The 20,148-nt window shown below is 41.5% G+C and overlaps 1 protein-coding gene and 1 long non-coding RNA gene across 4 annotated transcripts in view; both read left to right on the forward strand.

Moving 5' to 3' along the window:
- The window catches only part of LOC145721896 (uncharacterized), a 108,613-nt gene that overhangs the window by 36,701 nt on the left and 51,764 nt on the right, over positions 1-20,148 (forward strand). The window lies entirely within an intron of this gene.
- The window catches only part of ATG7 (autophagy related 7), an 81,408-nt gene that overhangs the window by 24,753 nt on the left and 36,507 nt on the right, over positions 1-20,148 (forward strand). For all 3 annotated transcript variants that reach the window (XM_081822311.1, XM_081822319.1, XM_081822303.1), the window contains 6 exons: positions 769-886; positions 3,126-3,203; positions 6,896-7,012; positions 8,431-8,580; positions 18,059-18,147; positions 19,753-19,874. In XM_081822311.1, coding sequence (XP_081678437.1) covers positions 769-886; positions 3,126-3,203; positions 6,896-7,012; positions 8,431-8,580; positions 18,059-18,147; positions 19,753-19,874 — 674 coding nt within the window. The remainder of the gene's footprint in view (positions 1-768; positions 887-3,125; positions 3,204-6,895; positions 7,013-8,430; positions 8,581-18,058; positions 18,148-19,752; positions 19,875-20,148) is intronic.

Consider the following 20,148-nt stretch of genomic DNA (forward strand, 5'->3'; position numbering starts at 1 on the left):
GTAGAGTGTGATACACATGTGACATGACAGATTGGCAGGTAGCCCAGGTATGACACATATTGTCTTTGTGACTCAGACGACCACCAGGAGTTGGCTCAGCAGCAGCTTTGTGGAGCCCGTTTGGGCTGGATAAGGTCTGGAGACAGTCAGAAGAGGGAGACATGTTCCCTGCCCTCAGGGAGCTTACTGTCCTCTAGTCGGGTGTCTGTGATGGTCAATCTTGAACACTCTAAAATGTGATGCTCAGTTTCCTGTGCCAGCCATTACCAGAGAAAATGGGAGGGGCTTCCCGGAAGGAGAAGGTTTGGAGTAGGGCCTTGAAGCCTGGGAGGGTTTGAGTGGGGAGTAGGCAGCTCAGTACCTTAGAGTCTGCTAGTTCTGGCTTTAGATTCCTGCTCCGCCTATCTTTATGTGACCTTAGGTGAGTTACTTAAGCCTTTAACCAGGAGAAAGTGCTGTTAGGAAAATGCAAAACTTGTGTAGTTCTTGGCACAGTAGAAGTTCAATAAATGATGTTTCCCTTTCAGGTTAAAGATGAGAAAGAGTAAAAACTAGGTAATGAACTTATATTCGGGGGTGGTGTGGGGCTTGGTGAGCAGTGGAAGAACAATGAGAAATGAGGGTAAAGGGAATATAGAGGCTTTTTTTGTGTGTACAGTGCTGGTTTTTATTTTATTTTTTTTAGTTCTTTGCCCTACAGAGCCCTGTCTTTTGTCTCCCACTGCTCTCCCGTCTGTGCCTGCCTAACCATGTTTCTTCCATATCCAGGAGTGCTCCCACCCCAGCCCACTGCTGCCCGGCTGTTGGAACGCTCTTTAACACCAACACACTTGAGGCTTTCAAGGCTGCAGATAAGAAGCTACTTTTGGAGCAAGCAGCAGATGAGGTTAGCTGGGAAACGATGATGTATCTGTCCTATCTTCCCTGGTCTTGGTAGGCCTGATGTTTCTGATCAGGTGCGTGGGTCTCTCAGGGAAACTAGCATAGAGTCGGTACTTAAAGATCTTTGTGGGCTTTGGTTTATATCCCAGAGAGAGTACTTGCAGCTCTCCTGCATTGGCGGGAAGGTCAGGGAGAAGACATTCAGGCTCTCAGCTGGGGATAGGCTGGAAAGCCATGGCAGGGCAGTTGTGAAAAGCTTTGCTGCTGCTCTCCAGTTAGCATTTGGAAGCAGCTTGACCTGTCCCTGAGAGTTCTATTCATGTGTCTGCATGCCTTTGGGTTCTCTGTTCTTTGTGCCCCATGGCTTTCCAGTCCTAAGCACCGTAATGCTATCAGAGATGATTGTACTGTCTCTCCCGTATCTTTAGGGCTAAATCTAAACTACTCCATCTTGTGGCCTGGCCTCTGTGGCCTCTGTGGCCTTTCTCTCCTGTCACTCTTGCCCTCACCTTCTCTGACCCTTGTCACAGCAAATCACTTATAATTCCTTCCCCTACTTTTGTTCTCACCTCTGTCCTTGGGACATGATATTCTTTGTGCCGGGAGTGTCTTCCTCTTACTTCTTCATATCTGAGTTAGTGTGAGGAATTAAAATAGGAAGACAGTTTATCCCTATCCCCTCTAACCCACTTAATCAAATGGTCTTCACACTAGTCTTAAAAAAAGAAAAAATGGGTGTGGGTGCCACGGTCGGAGAAGGAAATCTGCCTTTGGTCTTTTTTTTTTTTTTAATGGTGACTCTATTTTATTTTTTATTTTTTATTATGTTATGTTAGTCACCATACAATACATCATTAGTTTTTGATGTGGTGATCCACGATCCATTGTTTTCATATAACACCCAGTGCTCCATGCAGTACGTGCCCTTCTTAATACCTATCACCAGGCTAACCCATCCCTTAACATCCCTCGAGATGGATGTAGCTCGTGACCCAAGTGATGATGGTGGTTTTCCTTGGCCTACAGCTTGACTGCTCCTGGGCTCCTGCTCTGGCTGCACATTTCAAAGGCTGTCTCCAAGGAGTTGGGTCAGATTCTCATCCATCATCAAAAATCACAGATTGTTCCCCACAGAAATCCCACCCCTTGTCCTGGGGCTCAGCCTTCACCCCCATCCACACTCCCCAGCAGTTCCCACCCCCTTAGTTTATCAGACCTGGGGCCTGCTCTTCCTTGGTCCAGCCTCCTCCAAGGTTATTATGTCAATTGCAGGAACTTCTCTTTGTTTATTTCCCTCTTCCACCCAGTGGCTCCTTTGGTGCAACTGTTTGTCTTGCTTAGTGACACAAAGTTTAGCAGCTAATCTTAGCTACTAAAACATCTTGTGATCAGCAGCTACAGACCAGTAGCAGCTTCTGCTTCTGGTCACAGTACTTGCTGAGTATGCATAAACTCATCATTCTCTTCATGTCTCAGGGCAAGATAATCCCCAGTAACACTTTGAGAAATCTCCTATACCTGGTTCAAATCACTGCCTCCTAGAACCCCTCCCCAGCCCAGTTCAGTGCTCCTCCCAGGAATTCCACATCTTTTTGAGGTAGCATGTCCTACCTGGTGGTGCACTCGGACATTTATGCCTCTCTCCCTCACTGAACTCAAGGCTTTTTGAGGGTAGGGACTGTGTCTTTTTTTTTTCTTTTTTTAAGATTTTATTTATTTATTTGAGGGAGAGAGAGAGAGAGAGCATGAGAGGGGGGAGGGTCAGAGGAGAAGCAGACTCCCCACTGAGCGGGGAGCCCGATGCAGGACTCCATCCTGGGACTCCAGGATCATGACCTGAGCCAAAGGCAGTCTCTTAATCAACTGACCCATCCAGGCACCCGGGACTGTGTCTTTTATTCTGTAATCCTGATGTGCCTGGTAGATAGTAGGCAATCAGTAAATATTTGTTGGAGGAAATAGTGAAGACATGAAAATGGCCTGCTTGCCTCCTTGGATGCTGAGTCTGACTGAGAGGAGGCTTCTGGGTTCTCGCAATTTCCTCAGCCCCCACAGGGAGTGTGGCTGGTGGAGAGGCCATCCAAAGTGGCCAGAGTGAGGTAACAACCCACTTTACAGCCTGGGGTAAGTGGTGCTGGGCCTGGAGGAAAGAAGAGCTTGGAGCTTTTCGCCTCTGTGCTTCATTTGTGAGAAGCTCAGAGATGCCTGTGAACCTGCCTTGACACTTCTCTTTCTTCTGACAGATATGGGAAGCCATAAAATCAGGCGCTGCTCTCGAAAACCCTGTCCTCCTCAACAAGTTCCTCCTCTTGACCTTTGCAGTAAGTAAATGGACTCTCGGTCACATTTAGACTGCTGAAATGCCCTGGCCGAGTCCAGGGTGCCAATAGAATGGTCTGCACTCTTCTCACTGAAGCTACTACCTGGTGTTATTGAAGTCAGAGCTGTTCAAGAAACACTCATTTGATAAGTGGCCCAGTAGTGCTGGCACTTATCACCAGTGCAAAATTAATTCATTCTTACCATACTGTTGGTAGTTGCATGGTTTATGTAACACAGTGGCCCATGTCCTGTCATTCAGGACACAATAGAGTCAGCTTCAGGGAGTAGTGGTTCTTTGTCGCTAATGTCTTTGTTCAGTACAGTCCTGCGGAGCTCAGTTGCTGGATCCATCAACATAAGGAAAAGAAGACATCTTGGGGATCCTAGCTATCCCCCAGCAGCTTCCAAACTAGAGGAGTTCACACTACATAGTTTGTCCACACAGCTGTGCTTTTTTAAGAATGAAAAATGTTTTGTGTAAGTGTAACATCTGCTGCCTAGGGAAGTAGGGGGAAGGACCTGGTCTCTGTGATGGGCAGTGTGGGGTTGTTTATAGAGATACCAGCCATATACACACACGTACATGTATGTACGTGTGTGTATGTCTGTATTTGTGTATATATATATATCTATATATAAAATTAATTTAGCCTTTATAATTAAGTTGACTATGTAATATTCTATCAAGTGTATGTTCTATAGACTTTTGTACATCTAGGTTGTTTCTGATATTCACTACTTTAAAAAATGTTGCAGTGAACAATATTGACCGTACTGATTTTTTTTTTCTCTTCATTTTTTTAGGATAAATTCTTTGGAGAAGGCATATAAGCATATTGATGTTTACATATATTGAGTGTGTTGTTTTACCAGTTTCATCAGCTTTGGATATTAATCCTCTTCCCTACATCTGTCTTTTTCCTCCCTCCCTCACTCCTTCCCTCCCTCCCTTCCTTTCTTTTGCCCAGTTTTAGGTCTTGCCTTTCTTCTTCCTTCATGAACTAATCCTCTGTTTCTTCTGAATGCTGCCTGTCTAATTTGCTGCCCAAGGCAAAGGAGAGAATGATAAAAATCATACTGAAGGCCACGCCAAAGGGTGGCTATCTATAAGGAGCACCTATAACTAACAAGTTATAATGCTTTCTGTGTAATAGTGGGAGAGATAGAAAAATGTTTAAATTCTTCTTGAGATTACTGGCTGCAATTTGGCATTAATTGCCTGTAAATTTGAACAATTTTGCAGATCTGCTACTAAGAGAAACATAAACAGTGCTAGTTAAAGATTTCTGGGTTTGTTACTTTAACATCAATATGTTTTCTGTACCAAGAATTCTAGTTAGTAGAATCTGACAGTTTGCATTTAATGAGAAAAATAACATTAGCTCTTACTTAAAGTTTTAAGGCATTTCCTAGAGTTAGTATGTGTGTTCACCCTGCTGCCCTTTTTACTGATCATTCTTAGCCTGCCTTTAAAAAAAATTATAAGTCTCTATCTTTTAAAATCTTCAAACACAAAGGGCTTTATATTTAATTTAATCGAGGTCCTTTGTATCCTGGAACGAATTCTAAGAAATTCAAGCCTTTTTACTTTTGAAGATGATCTGATAAAGCTTCTTAGAAATTGTGAGGTCCTTCATTTTGAATTGTTTAACCTTTGACTAAAGATCAGTTATGACAAATCATTTAAGTATAAAGAAGAGAGAATAATCTCTGGAGGTTTTTTTTTTTTTTTTTAAGATTTTATTTATTTATTTGAAAGAGAGCAAGCATGAGCAGTGAGGAGGGGCAGTGGGACAAGCAGACTCTCCACTGAGTGAGGAGTCTGATGCGGGGCTCGATCCCAGGACCCTGGGATCATGACCTGAGCCGAAGTCAGACGCTCAACCAACTGAGCCACCCAGGTGTCCCTCTGGAGGTGTTTTTACTTTCCTTTCTGCTGTTTTTAGGACTCAAAGGAACTGGCACTTTAATTTCGATTTTATAGTTTGTTTTGCTGCCATCAAAAGAGAATTTGTTCTTAGTTGATCAGTTAATGCCAGAATTAGAGACTGGAAACTATAATTACTAGAATTCCTCATCCAGACACACATTTATATATACATCTATATTTAAAAAGTTATCTAGTAAAATGTCATTTATATGAAAACCCCAGAACAGGCAAATCTATAGAGACAGAAAATAGATGAGTGGTTTCAGGGTTGGGGAGAAGGGGGAATGGGAAGTTCTGTGGATGGGTGTTTCTAACTAATAAACTGATGGGGGGGGTTTCTGCTATTAGAGTTTTTCTTTTGGAGGCAATGAAAATGTTCTGCCATTGGGTGATGGTAGTACAACCTTGTCAATATACCAGAAAACCACTCAGTTTTACACTTTAACATGGTAACTTTTATGGTATGTGAATTATATCATAATAAGTCATCAAACAACTATCTGTTCTTTATTCTTAGCAAGATTCAAGAAGAAATATTGATTAGCCAAATAAATAAACTGATGGAGAAGCTGTCAAACACCCATATAACTATGAGATCCCACCATAGGAGTGACTTAGGCCACAAAGACTGCAGGAATTCAGAGGCAAGAGCATCCAACCTGAGTGGGAACAATTTTCAAGAATAGCTTCATGAGTCATTACCCCTGCCTCGCTTCCCCTGGTGGAAGATATACCCCTGAGGATATAATCTCATGTCACTGTTGTTCTCAGAACCTCTTCTGTGACCCATGGCATTAGTCATGGTCTCACTTTATCTCTGCCTGTACAGAGAGTGAGCTGCCTGAGGGCTGGACTGGCTTTTATTTATCTTCTTTTTTTTTTTTTAAAGATTTTATTTATTTATTTGACAGAGACAGAGATAGCGAGAGCAGGAACACAAGCAGGGGGAATGGGAGAGGGAGAAGCAGGCTTCTTGCCGAGCAGGGAGCCCGATGTGGGACTGGATCCCAGGACCCTGGGATCATGACCTGAGCTGAAAGCAGACGCTTAACGACTGAGCCACCCAGGCGCCCTTTATTTATCTTCTTATTGTCAGAGTGTCTAATGTATTGCTTTGTACATGGCAAATGTTTAGTAGTTGTTTACCCAGATTTCACCAACAAGGCATTTCTGAAAGCAGTGCTTTATTATCCCAGGCATACAGAGGTTATGGATAGCACAGCCTCTTCAATAACATGCTCCATTCATTTGACTATGAAGAGTGGTAACCATGTCTGGTGGTTGGGCCTCCCCAGATAGATCATTGAGTATGTATGGTACTAAGGACAGAGCTTAAATTCTGGAAAAAGAATTCTGCCCCACTCCCCACTACTCAGTATCTTTGTTTTGTTCAAGTTCTTCACCTCCCTCTAAGCTTCAGTTTTCTGTCCATAAAATGGGATAATAGTTATGTCCTGAGGTGGTTTTGTGTATTTAACAGTGATGACGATAATTACCAATTAACACTTTTCTGTTAGCAAGTGGTTAATATGTTTATCATGAGATATTATTGTGTGGTGTATGGGAATATTTTAAGAGAAGGACAGAAATTCTGTATTCTATTATGAGTTCTGTTGGAGATGAGACTTTCTGACCAGCTGATCGTATCTTGTGTGCATTGGTGTGTCTGCCTACATGGCGATGGGGAATTACATTAATGGATGTGTTTCAGTTTAATCATTGGTGCTACTCTGATATCTTCTGTTATATTCTTTCTTCTAGGATCTAAAGAAGTACCACTTCTACTACTGGTTTTGCTTCCCTGCTCTCTGCCTTCCAGATAGTATACCCCTCATTCAGGGGCCAGTGGGCTTGGATCAAAGGTTTTCACCAAAACAGGTATCAACAAGTAAAATAAAATGCAGACAAAATTGGGTTTAACGCATTTGAGTACTTTAATTCATTCTAAAGACAGATAGGCACTTGTCTGAATGGAGAGATGGTCACCATGGAATCCTGCAAAGATGGTACTAGGAGCATACTTATTTATAAAATGTTTGTAAAAATCATTTTGAAGGAGTAGTGAGTGATACTTTTTCAAGTTTTCAGTGACATTTGGTGAAAGGCTCAGCTGGTAGGGAGAAGTTATACGAACATGTTGAAAGTCTGCAAGAATTTGCCAAAATGTAGTTTTCACTTTCACTGTAGAGAACCCTAAGGCAGTATACTTTGAGAAGAGTCTTTAAAAACAAATAGAAGACCTTCTACTACCCTCACACCAAGTTGTCGAACTTCTACGTCAGGAATGGTACATGCAGAGCGAGTCTTTTTTTTTTTTTTTAAAGATTTTATTCATTTATTTGACAAAGAGAGACACAGCGAGAGAGGGAACACAAGCAGAGGGAGTGGGAGAGGGAGAAGCAGGCTTGGCTCAATCCCAGGACCCTAGGATCATGACCTGAGCAGAAGGCAGACGCTTAACAACTGAGCCACCCAGGCGCCCCCAGAGCTAGTCTTTGTGGTCTAAGAAAGACAATAAGGTCATCCGAGATGGTCCTGAGGAGAGCAAATGAAAATAATCAGGCTAGTAGAACATAGACCCTAAACCAAAGAATTCTGATTGTCATTGAAGCGAGGATTGAGTGGCAAGATGATTTGAAATCACGAAGCACTAGGAAGGAGCCCTTATTGATGAAAAAATAGTAATAAGTTTGTTTAGGTCAAATCGAAGGTTGTAGTTTTGTGGAACTAATTTCCCAAGAAGAGATATAAGTGGAGGAAAAGGATTATGCCATGGGACTGACTACTGATGGATACAGGGTTTCTTTTAGGAGTGACATAAATATTCTAAAATAATTGCACTGATAGTTGCATAATCCTGTGAACATGCTAAAAACAGCACTGAATTATGCACTTTACGTGGGTGAGTTTTATAGTAAGTGAGGTATGTCTCAATAATGCTGCTATTTTATGGAAAGGTTCAGGGTAAAATTCATCAGTGGTGGATTCAGTGCTTGGTTATTACAGGAGAGAAATGTTTGGAGCTCTCTCTACACCTTTGTGATTAACATCTTAGGGAGCCACCATCCTGCACCATAAAGTGTCTCCTCATACCCCTAAGACACACCACCATGCACGTAGAAAGTGTTATATAGAAGTGAATATTATACTTCTATGTTCATTTGCTATAGAAGAATAACACGGTTATGCTCAGTCATTTCTAGTCTTCTGGCTTTAAAGTACCTTTTATGTTAATTTTTAGCTCAGAACTAGATATGTAATTGTCTAGAGAATAACTCAATGTTTCCTGTTCTTAGATTCAAGCCCTTGGGTGTGCATATGATGCTCTTTGTCAAACAGAAGGAGTCCCAGCACTACCTTACTTCTTAATCAAGTATGATGAGAACATGGTGCTGGTTTCCCTGCTTAAACACTACAGTGATTTCTTCCAAGACCAAAGGACAAAGGTCAGAGAAACTCTGAGTTTTGTTTTATTATCCCTTAAAAAAAATCTGATGTTCATATCTTAATAGACCACTGCAAAATTCAAACTCACTTAGATTTCTTTAGCCCTCCACGGAATGTTGTGGAACATTCTTTATCTTCATGCCCACCCCTGCTGTTCCCAGATCAGCTTCTCCAGATTTTCTTAGCTCTGTTACACCTCAGAGTAATTTTGGGTTCCTCCCTTCCTATTCATGATAAAGTTATTTCAATTTTCCTTCCTGATATATTTTGTATCTATATTTTAACTTATTTCCAGAGTTACCACCATCGGTCAGGCCCTGATTACCTCTCTCCCAGACAGTTAGAGTCTTCTTGCTTCTATCCTGTGTACCACCACTTGCCTCAAACTGCTCACATTCACCCTGTCCTTCAGTGATCCGGTTAATGGTGTCTTCCTTCTAGCTCCAGGCCACCTCTCCTGCCTCATCTTCCACTATTTTCCTCATAAACCATTGCTCAGCTGAGTTTGCCTGTTTTTTTCAGAGAACCCCCCCTTACCCCCACCCTCACTAATCAAGTCTACCTAGGGATTTTCCTTTTTTTTTTTTTTTTATTTAAAGACTTTATTTTGACAGAGAGAGAGAGACAGCGAGAGAGGGAACACAAGCAGGGGGAGTGGGAGAGGGAGAAGCAGGCTTCCCCGCTGAGCAGAGAGCCCGACATGGGGCTCGATCCCAGGACCCTGTGATCATGACCTGAGCTGAAAGCAGACGCTTAATGACTGAGCCACCCAGGCACCCCTACCTAGGGATTTTTCTATATCTCTCTTTGACCTTGCACTGTATCATCTGAAACATGTTCTATGTGTGAAAATCCTAAGAAACTCTTCTTGTTGGAATCCTAGCTCTACAGTGAAGCCTTCTCACAGGGTGGCCTGGCCGTGTGTGATCTTTCCTTTTCTGATCTCACTGCACTTACTTTCTGATCCTCATTTACTGTTCTGTTCCCTTGTCCAAATTACTTTATGTTCCATACTAGATGGTAAGCTCCTAAAGGGCAGAGCCTGTGTCTTAATATATCTGCATCTACAGAGTGTCTAGAACTGGTCTTAGGTCCTCAATAAAATTCTTCTGAACAAATGAAAAAGTACTGTAAGTGTCTTTCAGAAGTGTATATAGTGAGCTATCTCAGCCATATAAGAGATTGTAAATTAAAAATAAACAATTGATGAATTTTATGAAGTTACAAAGTCAAGTGGGATAATTTCATTAGCCATGTAGATATATCAGAGTTGAGAAAAGAGAGACCTCTAACAGATGCCCTGATTATTCCTTAGCCTGAGCTTAAGATACTTTTTTTTTTAAGTACATTTTTTTCTCAACTACATTAGCATTTTCCTTCACAAAATAATACTATATTAGGTGCTAGGCATTCTGTTTTCTATCCTCTTCTTTTTTTTTTATCTTTTTGAAAAATACCAGCTGTGAGCCACTAAGTGACTGGAACTCACAAATAGCATATCACTTTAGTTTGGACAGTGCTGATTGCCCAGTTTGAGAATACTGGCCGGTAAATGAACTGCACTAAGTATGGTTCCATTTGGGATTTTTATTTCCAGCTGCATCTTTCTGTTTTTAAATTCTCTTGAAGCTATTCAACCATTATTTTAAGGTTTCAGGTTTTTTGAAGTAAACATTTTGTATATTTCCTACTAATCTTTTTCTATTTTTTAAAGACTAAGATGGTACCATATTCTCTTTTATTGTAGCATTTAGCATAATACTGTTACACTCTGTATCAACATCCTTTCTGATAGATAACATCCAATTTTTGACATTTAGTTTTCTCATACTTCTTCACTATTAGGAGCCTCCCTGTGCATCAAATTCCTGCCCTCCCCCCACTTATCTTGAATTATTTCCTAGTTTCTAGATAGAGAATTACTGACTTAAAGGGTTTGGACATTTTAAGGTCTATGATCAGTGGTGTGCTGGTAAATGTTTGACAGCTGGCTCTCATGTGGGGCAAAACCCTGATAGTGTATGTTTGCTTCTTTCCATGGTGCCAGTACTCCCACCATGGCCGAGTTGGGGCTGCCAAAGTGAAGTCACAGAGCACAGAGATGGGAAGAGATGGTAACAGTTGGCTTTCCCCAGTCTGTTCAGGTCACCTCTGGCCCACTGCTTATCATAACTGTGGCTCACAAACTCTGCTGGTTTTCCCTCCTGCCAGCCGTGCACCCTGACCAGCACTGGGATTTTACACATTTTACACATTTGCATCAGTTAAAAATGGGCCTTGTTTACGTGCTTCTTTCCCTCGGTGAGATGTTGATGCCACTTACTGGTCACGGTGGCAACTGCATTGTTAACAATTAGTTGTCTTTTAAGCCGGTGTTTGTGATGCCATCAAAAACAGCCCGTATCGCTGTTCCGTTGCCAGTCTTTAGGGAAAGCTTGCTTGAGTCTTCTGCTTTCTTTAGAGCAGTTATTGAAGATTGGATGTTTGGGAAACATTTTGTAATTTTAACAATATTAGCCTTTAATTCTAGGGTTTTAAAATCTTTGGACAAGAGCGATAGCAAAGGAACAGCAATTGGTATGCTATTAGCGGGGCTCTTTCTTCACTTAGCAAGCTCCGCATCTTGGCAGCCGTCTGTGACATCGCAGCGCATTAGATACTTGGATTTTCTATCCTGTACTTTTAAAACATATAATCGCCTTTACACATTTCCTGTTATACCGAGTATTTGAGTAATAGATGGCCATTTGTCAGATAAGTGTGTTTTAAGGGATCGGTGTGGAAATTTCTCCAGCTGAAGATACTCAAGTTGACAATTTTGCCCTCTTTTCTTTCTCACATTGTACTTTTTCAGCAAATAGCTGGGTGGACCATAGCCAGAGCATGACTGAGCTACTTCAACGAATAGTATGCTCTCAGCCAAGTAGAAAGGAGCATTTATTTCGACAACCTTCTAAACAAATTTTTTTTTTCCAATTACATTTTGCTTCTTTCTACTGATTTGTATTATAAAAGAAGTGATTTGTCCAACTTCACACAATGACTGTGTGACAAAGCCAGTTGGAGAACACAGAACTCCTAGCCCATAATGATTTCTGATTGCCACTACCACCAACAAAAAATCTATTTACCCAAATAGTTAAGCTGGCTTACCTAGCATTGTGCTGACTAATTCCTACAGTGACTGAAGTTCCTGATTTGGTTCCGAAAGCACTTAAAGATTTTGGAATCACTTTTGAATCATCAAAGAAATATAAATGATGTTCAGCCTAATGTCAAATGGATTCTATCATTTTCCTGTCTGGTTGCTTGCTTTTTGTACTCATGCATGCCTCACGTAGGTAGGAGAGTTACTTTAAGGCATCTCAAAGTCAACCTCCCTTTGTGGTTGATAGATTTCTCTTCAGCAGTTCATTCCTGCTCTGTAGCTCATCTTAGGTCAGGTTGCTCTAAGAAACTTATTCCTGTTTTTTTCTGCTCAGAAAAAGTTTTTTTTTTTTTACTACCTTCCTATCTCATTGCCTTTGTATTTAGTGTCAGAAATGTACTCATTCTTTGAAATTAGGTACCCACTTACAGTATCGAGTTACGACATTTTTGTTTCTATAAATTCATTTAGTCCCAACTCTACACTTATAGATGATAAAACCTGAATGTAGAAAATATTTGATAAACTGGAACTTACCCCCTTTTTTTCTCTGCCAGTTAGGAAAAAGGGAACCTTGAGACGGAAGGTAGATCACTATGTAACGATAACAGATTGAACTGAACAGGAGGGTCAGTGCAGGTACAACAGAGTTTATTTACATTGCTGTTATAGTTAGCATCTGTTGAGTGCTTGCCTTGTTTCCAGTCTCTGTGTCCAGGCAGAGTTCTCCAAAGAGGGGAAACGTAAGGCATAGAGAGATTGTATGAGAGTAAATAACTCAGGGCATCTGCTAAGAGTCCAGGTTTATTGAGTCACATTTGAAAATTGAAACTGAGAGTCTCAATATGAAGGGCATTTTCTGGATTGATGCTATGTAGATTCTTCCTAAGTGAAAATTGAGTAGCCTTTAGATACCCAGTAAGATTGAGCCTAATAAGTCTGTGTTGTCTTATAACCTATGTAGGATTTTGTTTCTCTTTAATGTTCTATAAAGTTCTATAATTCTGGAGCTAGAAGGAATCCTTTGAGATGAAATGATACAGCCCCTCCATTTTATAGGTAAGGAGAGAATATCCCCATGGTCACTTTTCTTTACTACGTTAGTATGCTTGCCTACTCACACCCCAAGGTCTGAAAATCAGTTAGCAGTAGAAGTAGAACACATGCCTGCTGACCTCTGGCTTTTTCTACCACATCGGGTCATTTTCTTCTTCTAAGCTGTTTTAAATGTTACAGAAGTAGAAGGCCAATCTCTCCCTTCTCCCCCTTTTCTTGCTGGGTAATAGAGTTGTAAATATCTTTGATAAATTTTTTAAAAAGGTGAAGTCGAAGCGATGATTACTTAATAAATATAGTTTGCCAGCAGATGCCATCTGTCATGATTGATAGAAGGGAACCCAAAGCTGAAAGGTGTCCCAGGTGGTGGTGGTGGCCAACGGGACCAGAAGAACTCAAGGGAGACAACTGCTTCATTCAGAGGAAGCCCTGAGGGGAGTGCTTCATTCTTCAAGTTCTCTCGCTTCTGAGCAAGTCCTTTGAGATTAAACTGTCACATCCTCCCCAGGAGATTCCCAGTGTTCAAATGTCACTGAAGGGGGACCCTGTACTGTTGAGAAAGGAAAGGGGAGGAAAAGGAGCCAGCCAAGATGCTGCACCATGGCTTTATATGTGGGCTTCAGATCTCTGTTGGTCAGCCATCACCTCCCTCCCTCCAGGGGCCCCCCAGGATCCCTGCCCAAAGATGGGGTGTAAGAGGCGGGGCTTTCCATACAGTGGGGCCGGGAGAAATGGCCAGTTCTGTCATTTATTCAGCACAATTTGCTGAGCATTCTGTACTATGCCAGGTACCAGGGATGGAAAGAGGAGCATGATAGACATTGCTCGAGCCCTCACAGAGAGAGGCCAGCAAAGAAACAGATATGAAATGCATCCTGTAGTTCCTCCATTCTAAAATGCATTTTGCTTCACATTTTAATTTTCAAAGTCAGGAATTGCTTGCAGTTGTGTATATTTAATGTAGTGGTTTTCCCCCATTTTTTCTATCCGGTTTGAAAGTACATTTTATAATCTGTGGTGCCTTTGAATCAAGAAAATACCATGCTTCAACAAATAATCACAGTTACCATAGGAAAAATATAGGATGCAACAAACCCCATTTTAAGCACTCCTAGACCTGTGGTGGCTAGTGCTGAAAAGAATAGTGTACGTAAGAATCACATGAGGTCACAGAGCACGTGGGTATTGGTACCTCGGGAAGTCTGGGATGGGGCACAGGTCATGCAAGTTCAAAGAGCAGCCTGGACAGTTCCGATGCAGTTTGTGTGTGGTGGACCATATTTCAAGAAATTGCCGCAGACTCTCCAGAGGTCTTTGTACTCGCTGTACTTTAGAATCACCTGGGGAGCTTTTACAAACTAATGCTCAAGCCACACCCCAGACTGGCGAAATCAGAACCTTAGGAGGTGGGACCCAGGCAGCAGGATTTTTGAAAGCTTCCCAAGTGATTGTCACGCACATTCAAATATGAAGACCAAGATCAGAGAGGGTTGAAGAGCAGAGCAGTGCTGCTCAAACTGCAGTGAGCATGCAGATCACCTGGGTCCTTGTTAAAACGCAGATTCGGATCCAGCAGGGCTGGAGACAGGGAGCCTGAGATTCTGCATTTCTGACAGATTCCCAGGTGATGCTCCTGGTGCATGGACCACATTTTACAGAGAATGGAAAGACATACAGCTAGTCCAGACTTCCAAGGTAATGAAAAATGGCCCCATAGACTTTTTTCTTTTGTCTATAAGATCACCTTCTCTAATGGTTCTCAGAGTAAGTGTGTGGACTGGCCCAACTGCACCAGAATCACTTAGGCACTTTATACAGATACAGATGGCTAGGCTCACCACTGGAGATTTGGAGGCACGAGTAATATTAGCAGCATTACACATGTGCAGGGCTTTTCGTGTCAGTACCATATCCTGTAACCCTCACTGTATCTCTGTGAAGCAGGTGCACAGGTTTAAAAAGCTGAGGCCTGGGGTGCCTGGGTGGCTTAATCAGTTAAGTGTCTGACTCTTAATTTTGGCTCAGATCATGATCTCAGGATCATGAGATTGAGCCCCCGTGTCAGACTCTGAGCTCAGCAGGGAGTCGGCTTGAGATTCTCTCTCCCCCTCTCCCTCTTCACCCCCCCCACCCCCTGCGCTCACTCTCTCTCAAGTAAATCTTAAAAAAAAAAATAAAAAAAAATGCCGAGGCCTAGAGGCACCTGGGTGGCTCAGTCGGTTAAGCATCCTACTCTTGATTTCAGCTCAGTTCATGATCTCAGGGTCATAAGATTGAGCCCCACGTCAGGCTCTGCTCTGGGCATGGAGCCTGCTTAAGATCCTCTCTCTCTCTCCCCCTGCCCCTATCTGCCTCCCCCCCCCCCCACCAAAAAAAGCTGAGGCCTAAAGGATTTGACTAATTTGCCCTAGGCCACTCATGTAGCAAGGGGCAGTACTCAGAATAGTCTCTGCAAACTCTATTTTTAAAAGCTTCTTGGATGCTGGTGTTTCATCTCCCATGGGAAAGGAAATCTCAAATAAAGATATTGTGTGTTTCCTGAAAGGATGGTTATATGTTTGAATCTGTATTGAATTAAATATGAATCTGTCTGTTTGCATCAAAGACATGAAATGCATCTAGACAAAAAGCATTGGTGTTAGGAATAAGAAAATTTCACATAGAGAAGGTAGCAAAAAAAGAATATCCTTGGAATAAGCAATAATTATCTGATAAGACTAGAGTAAAATTCATTTTCAGAGGTTTGTATTGAGCACAGATGAAGGCTAATTAATTGTCCTTCAATAGGAAATAGAAAAAAGTTATGGTGCATCAGTACAATGGAATGCCATTCAGCCACTACTGACAGTGGTTGTAGAAAGACATTTATTGGCATGGAAGAGAGTTCATGATAGAATAAGAGATATAAAACAGTATAGCATCTCATTTTCGATTAGTAATAAAAATTGTACTAAAATTATATAATTGTATAAAAGTTGTGATAAAAATATATTTATGCAAAGATCAAGTTATGGGAGGTTATATACCAAAGTGTTAATATTGGTTTTCTCTGGATAGTGGTCTTATAGGACTTTTCTTCCTGCCTGCCTGCCTGCCTGCCTTTCTCCTGCCTTTCTCCTGCCTTTCTATCTTTTGTTTCCTTTCTTTCCTTTCTCTGAGTATGGGTTAAGCTTCTGCTTTGTATCCAACATTATACTGAGCATTTTAGTAAAATAAATGGAATTGTTTGGCCTGGCCCCATTCTTATAGAACTAACTGAATCTAGAGTAACCAAAATTCTACCATGTTTTTATTTAACCCACAACTACACCTATAAAGGAAACCTGTGGGTTGATTTATGGTTCTCTCCCAGCCATCTTTCCTCCCTCCCTCCCTCTCTCCCTCCTTTCACTCACCAACCCATTCACCCTCCCTCCTTTCTTCCTTCCCTCCCATCCACCCACTCATCCATCATCCATCCATCCATCTTATCATTATTCAACATGCATTCACTAAGTGTCTGGTATGTATATATGAACTGATCATGGGGAGATGAAAAAGATAATCCCTGCTCTCTAGGTGCTCATTGTCTTCTCTTTTTTTAAATAAACTTTTTATTTTGGAATAATTTTAGATTTATAGGAAAATTTAAAATACAGTGCAGAGAGGGTTCCCATACACTCTCACCCAGTTTCGGTTTTCTCTAATGTTATCCCCTTACAATACCATGGTACCTGAGAAACCAGCATTGGTGGATTACTATTACCTAAACTCTAGACTTTATTCAGCTTTTCACCAGTTTTTCCCACAACGTCTTCCGTCTGTTCCAGGAGCCATTCCAGGAGACTACATTGCATTTTGTTGTCATGTCTCCTTAGTCTCCCCTGGTCTGTAGCAATTCCTCAGACTTCCCTTGTTTTATTTGACCTTGACAGTTTTGAAGAGTACTAGACAGTTATTTTGGTAGAATTCTCCTTAATTTGGGTTTGTCTGATGTTTTCTTATGATTAGACTGGGGTTATGGGTTTTTGGAAGGAATGTCACTAAAGGTGAGGTGCCCTGGTCATCACATCATATTGGGGGTGCCTGATACTCACATGGCATCCCTGGTGATGTTAAACTTGATCATGTGGTTATGGTAGCCTTTGCCAGATTTCTCCATTGTGAAGTTACTGTTTTTTCTTTGGGAGTGGGTCACTAAGTCCAGCCCCCTCTCAAGGAGGAGAAGGATTAAGCTCTACTCCTGGAAGGGGCAGTATCTGTGGATACTGTTTGGAAATCTTCTGTAAAGAAGACTGGTCTCTTCATCTTCATATTTTTATTTATCCCATTATTTATTTATATCAGTATGGACTCACAGATATTTATTTTATACTTTGGGTTTTAATCCAATCCTGCGTTATTTATTTGCATTGCTCAAATTGTTTTAGCCTTGGCCATTGAATGCTGTTTCACTTGGTTTTGGTGTCCCCTTGGCATGGCTCCAAGCCTTTGTTTGTTGAGCACTTATTGCTGCAGGCTCATCTTGTATTTTCCCTGCCTCAGCCCTACAATTAGCCATGTGTTCAAGGAGCCCTGATTCATTTTATTAGAGAATGGTATTTAGAAATTAAGATCTGGGTGCTGCATGCTCATTGTCTTTTGAAAGGAAGAAGAAAAAGTAAAAAATGTTATGTATAATGTACAAATTGCTATGGAATCACAGCAGACAGAGTGACTGTTCCCACCAAAGGGAGTCTTCACTGAAGAAATGGTATTTGAAGTTGAATAGTTTTCTAGATAGTCAGTGCTGAGGGAGTTGGAGGGGGCCAGAGTGGAAGGAAATACATATGAGCAATATCAAGATCATCTGACTTTTTAGTTTGATCTGACTGTAGACTTACAGGTAGTGGCCCTTCTTTGATTTTCTCGTTACATAAATGCTAGCAATTTTCACAGATTGTGTCTCTATATGAGAGGATGTTCTCTGTGTGAGCCCTGACAGTTGACTGTCTTCCCTCCCCGATATTTTCCTTGCAATCTTTCTTCCTTCTAAATGTATCTAGTTCCTACTGTGCCAGGCCTACTGCAAGGTATGGTGGGGGTGCAGAGAAGAATTTGATAGCCCCTCCATCCAGAAGTCCTGTGGTCTGGCGTGAGATCCTTTTGCTTTCTTCTCTCTAGCCCTTCATCAAGTGTCTAATTGTTAATGCTTTTGCAGAATAGCATAAAAAGGAAGAGAAAGTCTTAGCAGTGTCAGTACTGTGAACCTGACATGATACTTGACTCACTCAGAAAGTCTTTTTTCTTCACAGATAACAATTGGTGTATATGATCCCTGTAACTTAGCCCAGCATCCTGGATGGCCTTTGAGGAATCTTTTGGTCCTAGCAGCCCACCGATGGTATTTACATGTGTGTGTCTGTGTCTGTCTGTCTGTCTCTGTCGATCTGTTTTTGACATTGTGTCTGCCTCTGTCTGTGTCTCTTTTTTCCCATATGTGTTTTTTCATTTCTGGCATAGAAACCAGATAATAAATCAATTCATCAGTCACAATCCAATTTCCGTCAATGGTAAGCCCCTAAGCAGGTGTGTTATGGAGCTGCAGACTCTGACCATACTGCACTAAAGACATTTCAGAGTAGGGCAGGGTGAGCAGCCAGAGGTCCCAAGCCAGAAATTCTCCAGCCCCTCCCTCCAGCTGTCTGGGTCACCCTCAGATAGGATTTTCCTACTGCTACCATCTTCCTTTTCTCCTCGCCCTAAAATAATGAAAACAGGTTATCTAAGAGGTCAATATACATTTAAAAAGATGCTCAACATCATTAGTCATCATGGACATGAAATATAATGAGATTCTACTCAGTAATAGAGGTAATGAGGTACCATGCTGAGATACTACTACATGCTTACAAATGACTTGAAAAAGATGACAGTACCAAGTGTTGTCAAAGATGTGAATCAGTTGGAACCCTCAAACTGCTCAAAAACTGGCAGCATCCGCCAAAGTTAAAACTATCTATGGCTCAACAGTTTCTTTCTCAGGTAGATAATGCATAGAAATGTGCACTCAGATATAAGCAAAACACATACGCAGGGATGGTTATAGCAGCATTATTCTTTATAATCAAACACTGGGAATAACCCAGATGTCCTTCAACAGTGAAATGGTTAATAAATTGTGGCATATTCATTGTGATGGAATGTGATGTCGTAGTAAATCTGAGTGAACTGCTGATGCACGTGTCAACACGGATGCCATGATGTTGAGTGAAAATAAGCTGGCCCTTAAGAGAATATGCCCTCTCTGATTGCTTCCATGTAAAGATCAGAACAGGAAAAACCCAGTAATGGACTTAGACATTAGAGTAGTAGTTACTCTTGAAAGGGGTGGCCAGTGACTGCGAGAAGGCATGAGATAAGCTCCTTTATATTTAGGATTTGTGTACTTGTCTTTATATCTGTTTTACTTACATAAAAATGCTTTAAAAAAATGAAGGTAGCTTAATTATAGATTGTCCCTGGAGGGAGAATGGTTACACTTGCTTATCCAGGTAGTGTGACTGGAGAGTACACACAGGCTTGCTAACTACTCCTGACTGAGGTGCTGTTTCATAGAATGTGAGTTCAGAGGGGAGAAGGGGGATCAGGAGAACCCAGGTATGTCTTAGTGGTTCTTTTTAATGTCTTGTAAGCTTTTTCCCCCTGTATTTAAGATGCATTTGTCAGAATTATTTATTTGTAGTGTAATTGTTATATAAACTTCACTTAGAAATCACAGCCAATTCATTGTTCAGTCTCTAAGCATTTGGACAAAGGAAAGCATACGTGGACATGTTCAAAATCTCTCAGAGGTTAAGGCCGTGCCCCAAGAGTGTCAGGGAGGCATAATTAACAATGAATTGAATACTGTCCAACTGGTTTTGCTGAAGCTCTTATGTGAGCTCTTTCTTTTCCTTCCTTAAAAAAAAAAAAAATGAATTAATTCAAACCTGGGGCCTGACATCAGGAGTAGCAGTTTCCAGTCTGTTGAAGTCCTCTGCTTCCGGGACCGCACCATGCAGGGGGTGAGAGACATTGCCCACAGCATCATCTTCGAAGTGAAGCTTCCAGAAATGGCATTTAGCCCAGGTAATTTGCCGGTCTTTGAGAATGCATATAATTATCATTTATCAGAAACTGAAGCAAGTTTAACTTTCCTTTCATCCCTTCACAATGGCAGCAGAAGGTAGAGAAAAGTACAGCTCCTAACTCTTTGCCCATGGGAACACCTCCCTTGAACAGAGGGCACAGTCTGCTATTCAGAAAGAAACAAAGGCAAAGATTGTCCTCAGGAAATTTCCTCCAGGCATTTTTTTTTTTCCCCAGTCTTGAGATTTCTTCCCCCCACCCCCCGCAGTTTTTG

Source organism: Leptonychotes weddellii, chromosome 1 (genome assembly GCF_054177405.1).
Source record: "Leptonychotes weddellii isolate Sample4059 chromosome 1, ASM5417740v2, whole genome shotgun sequence".
Lineage (NCBI taxonomy): Eukaryota > Metazoa > Chordata > Mammalia > Carnivora > Phocidae > Leptonychotes > Leptonychotes weddellii.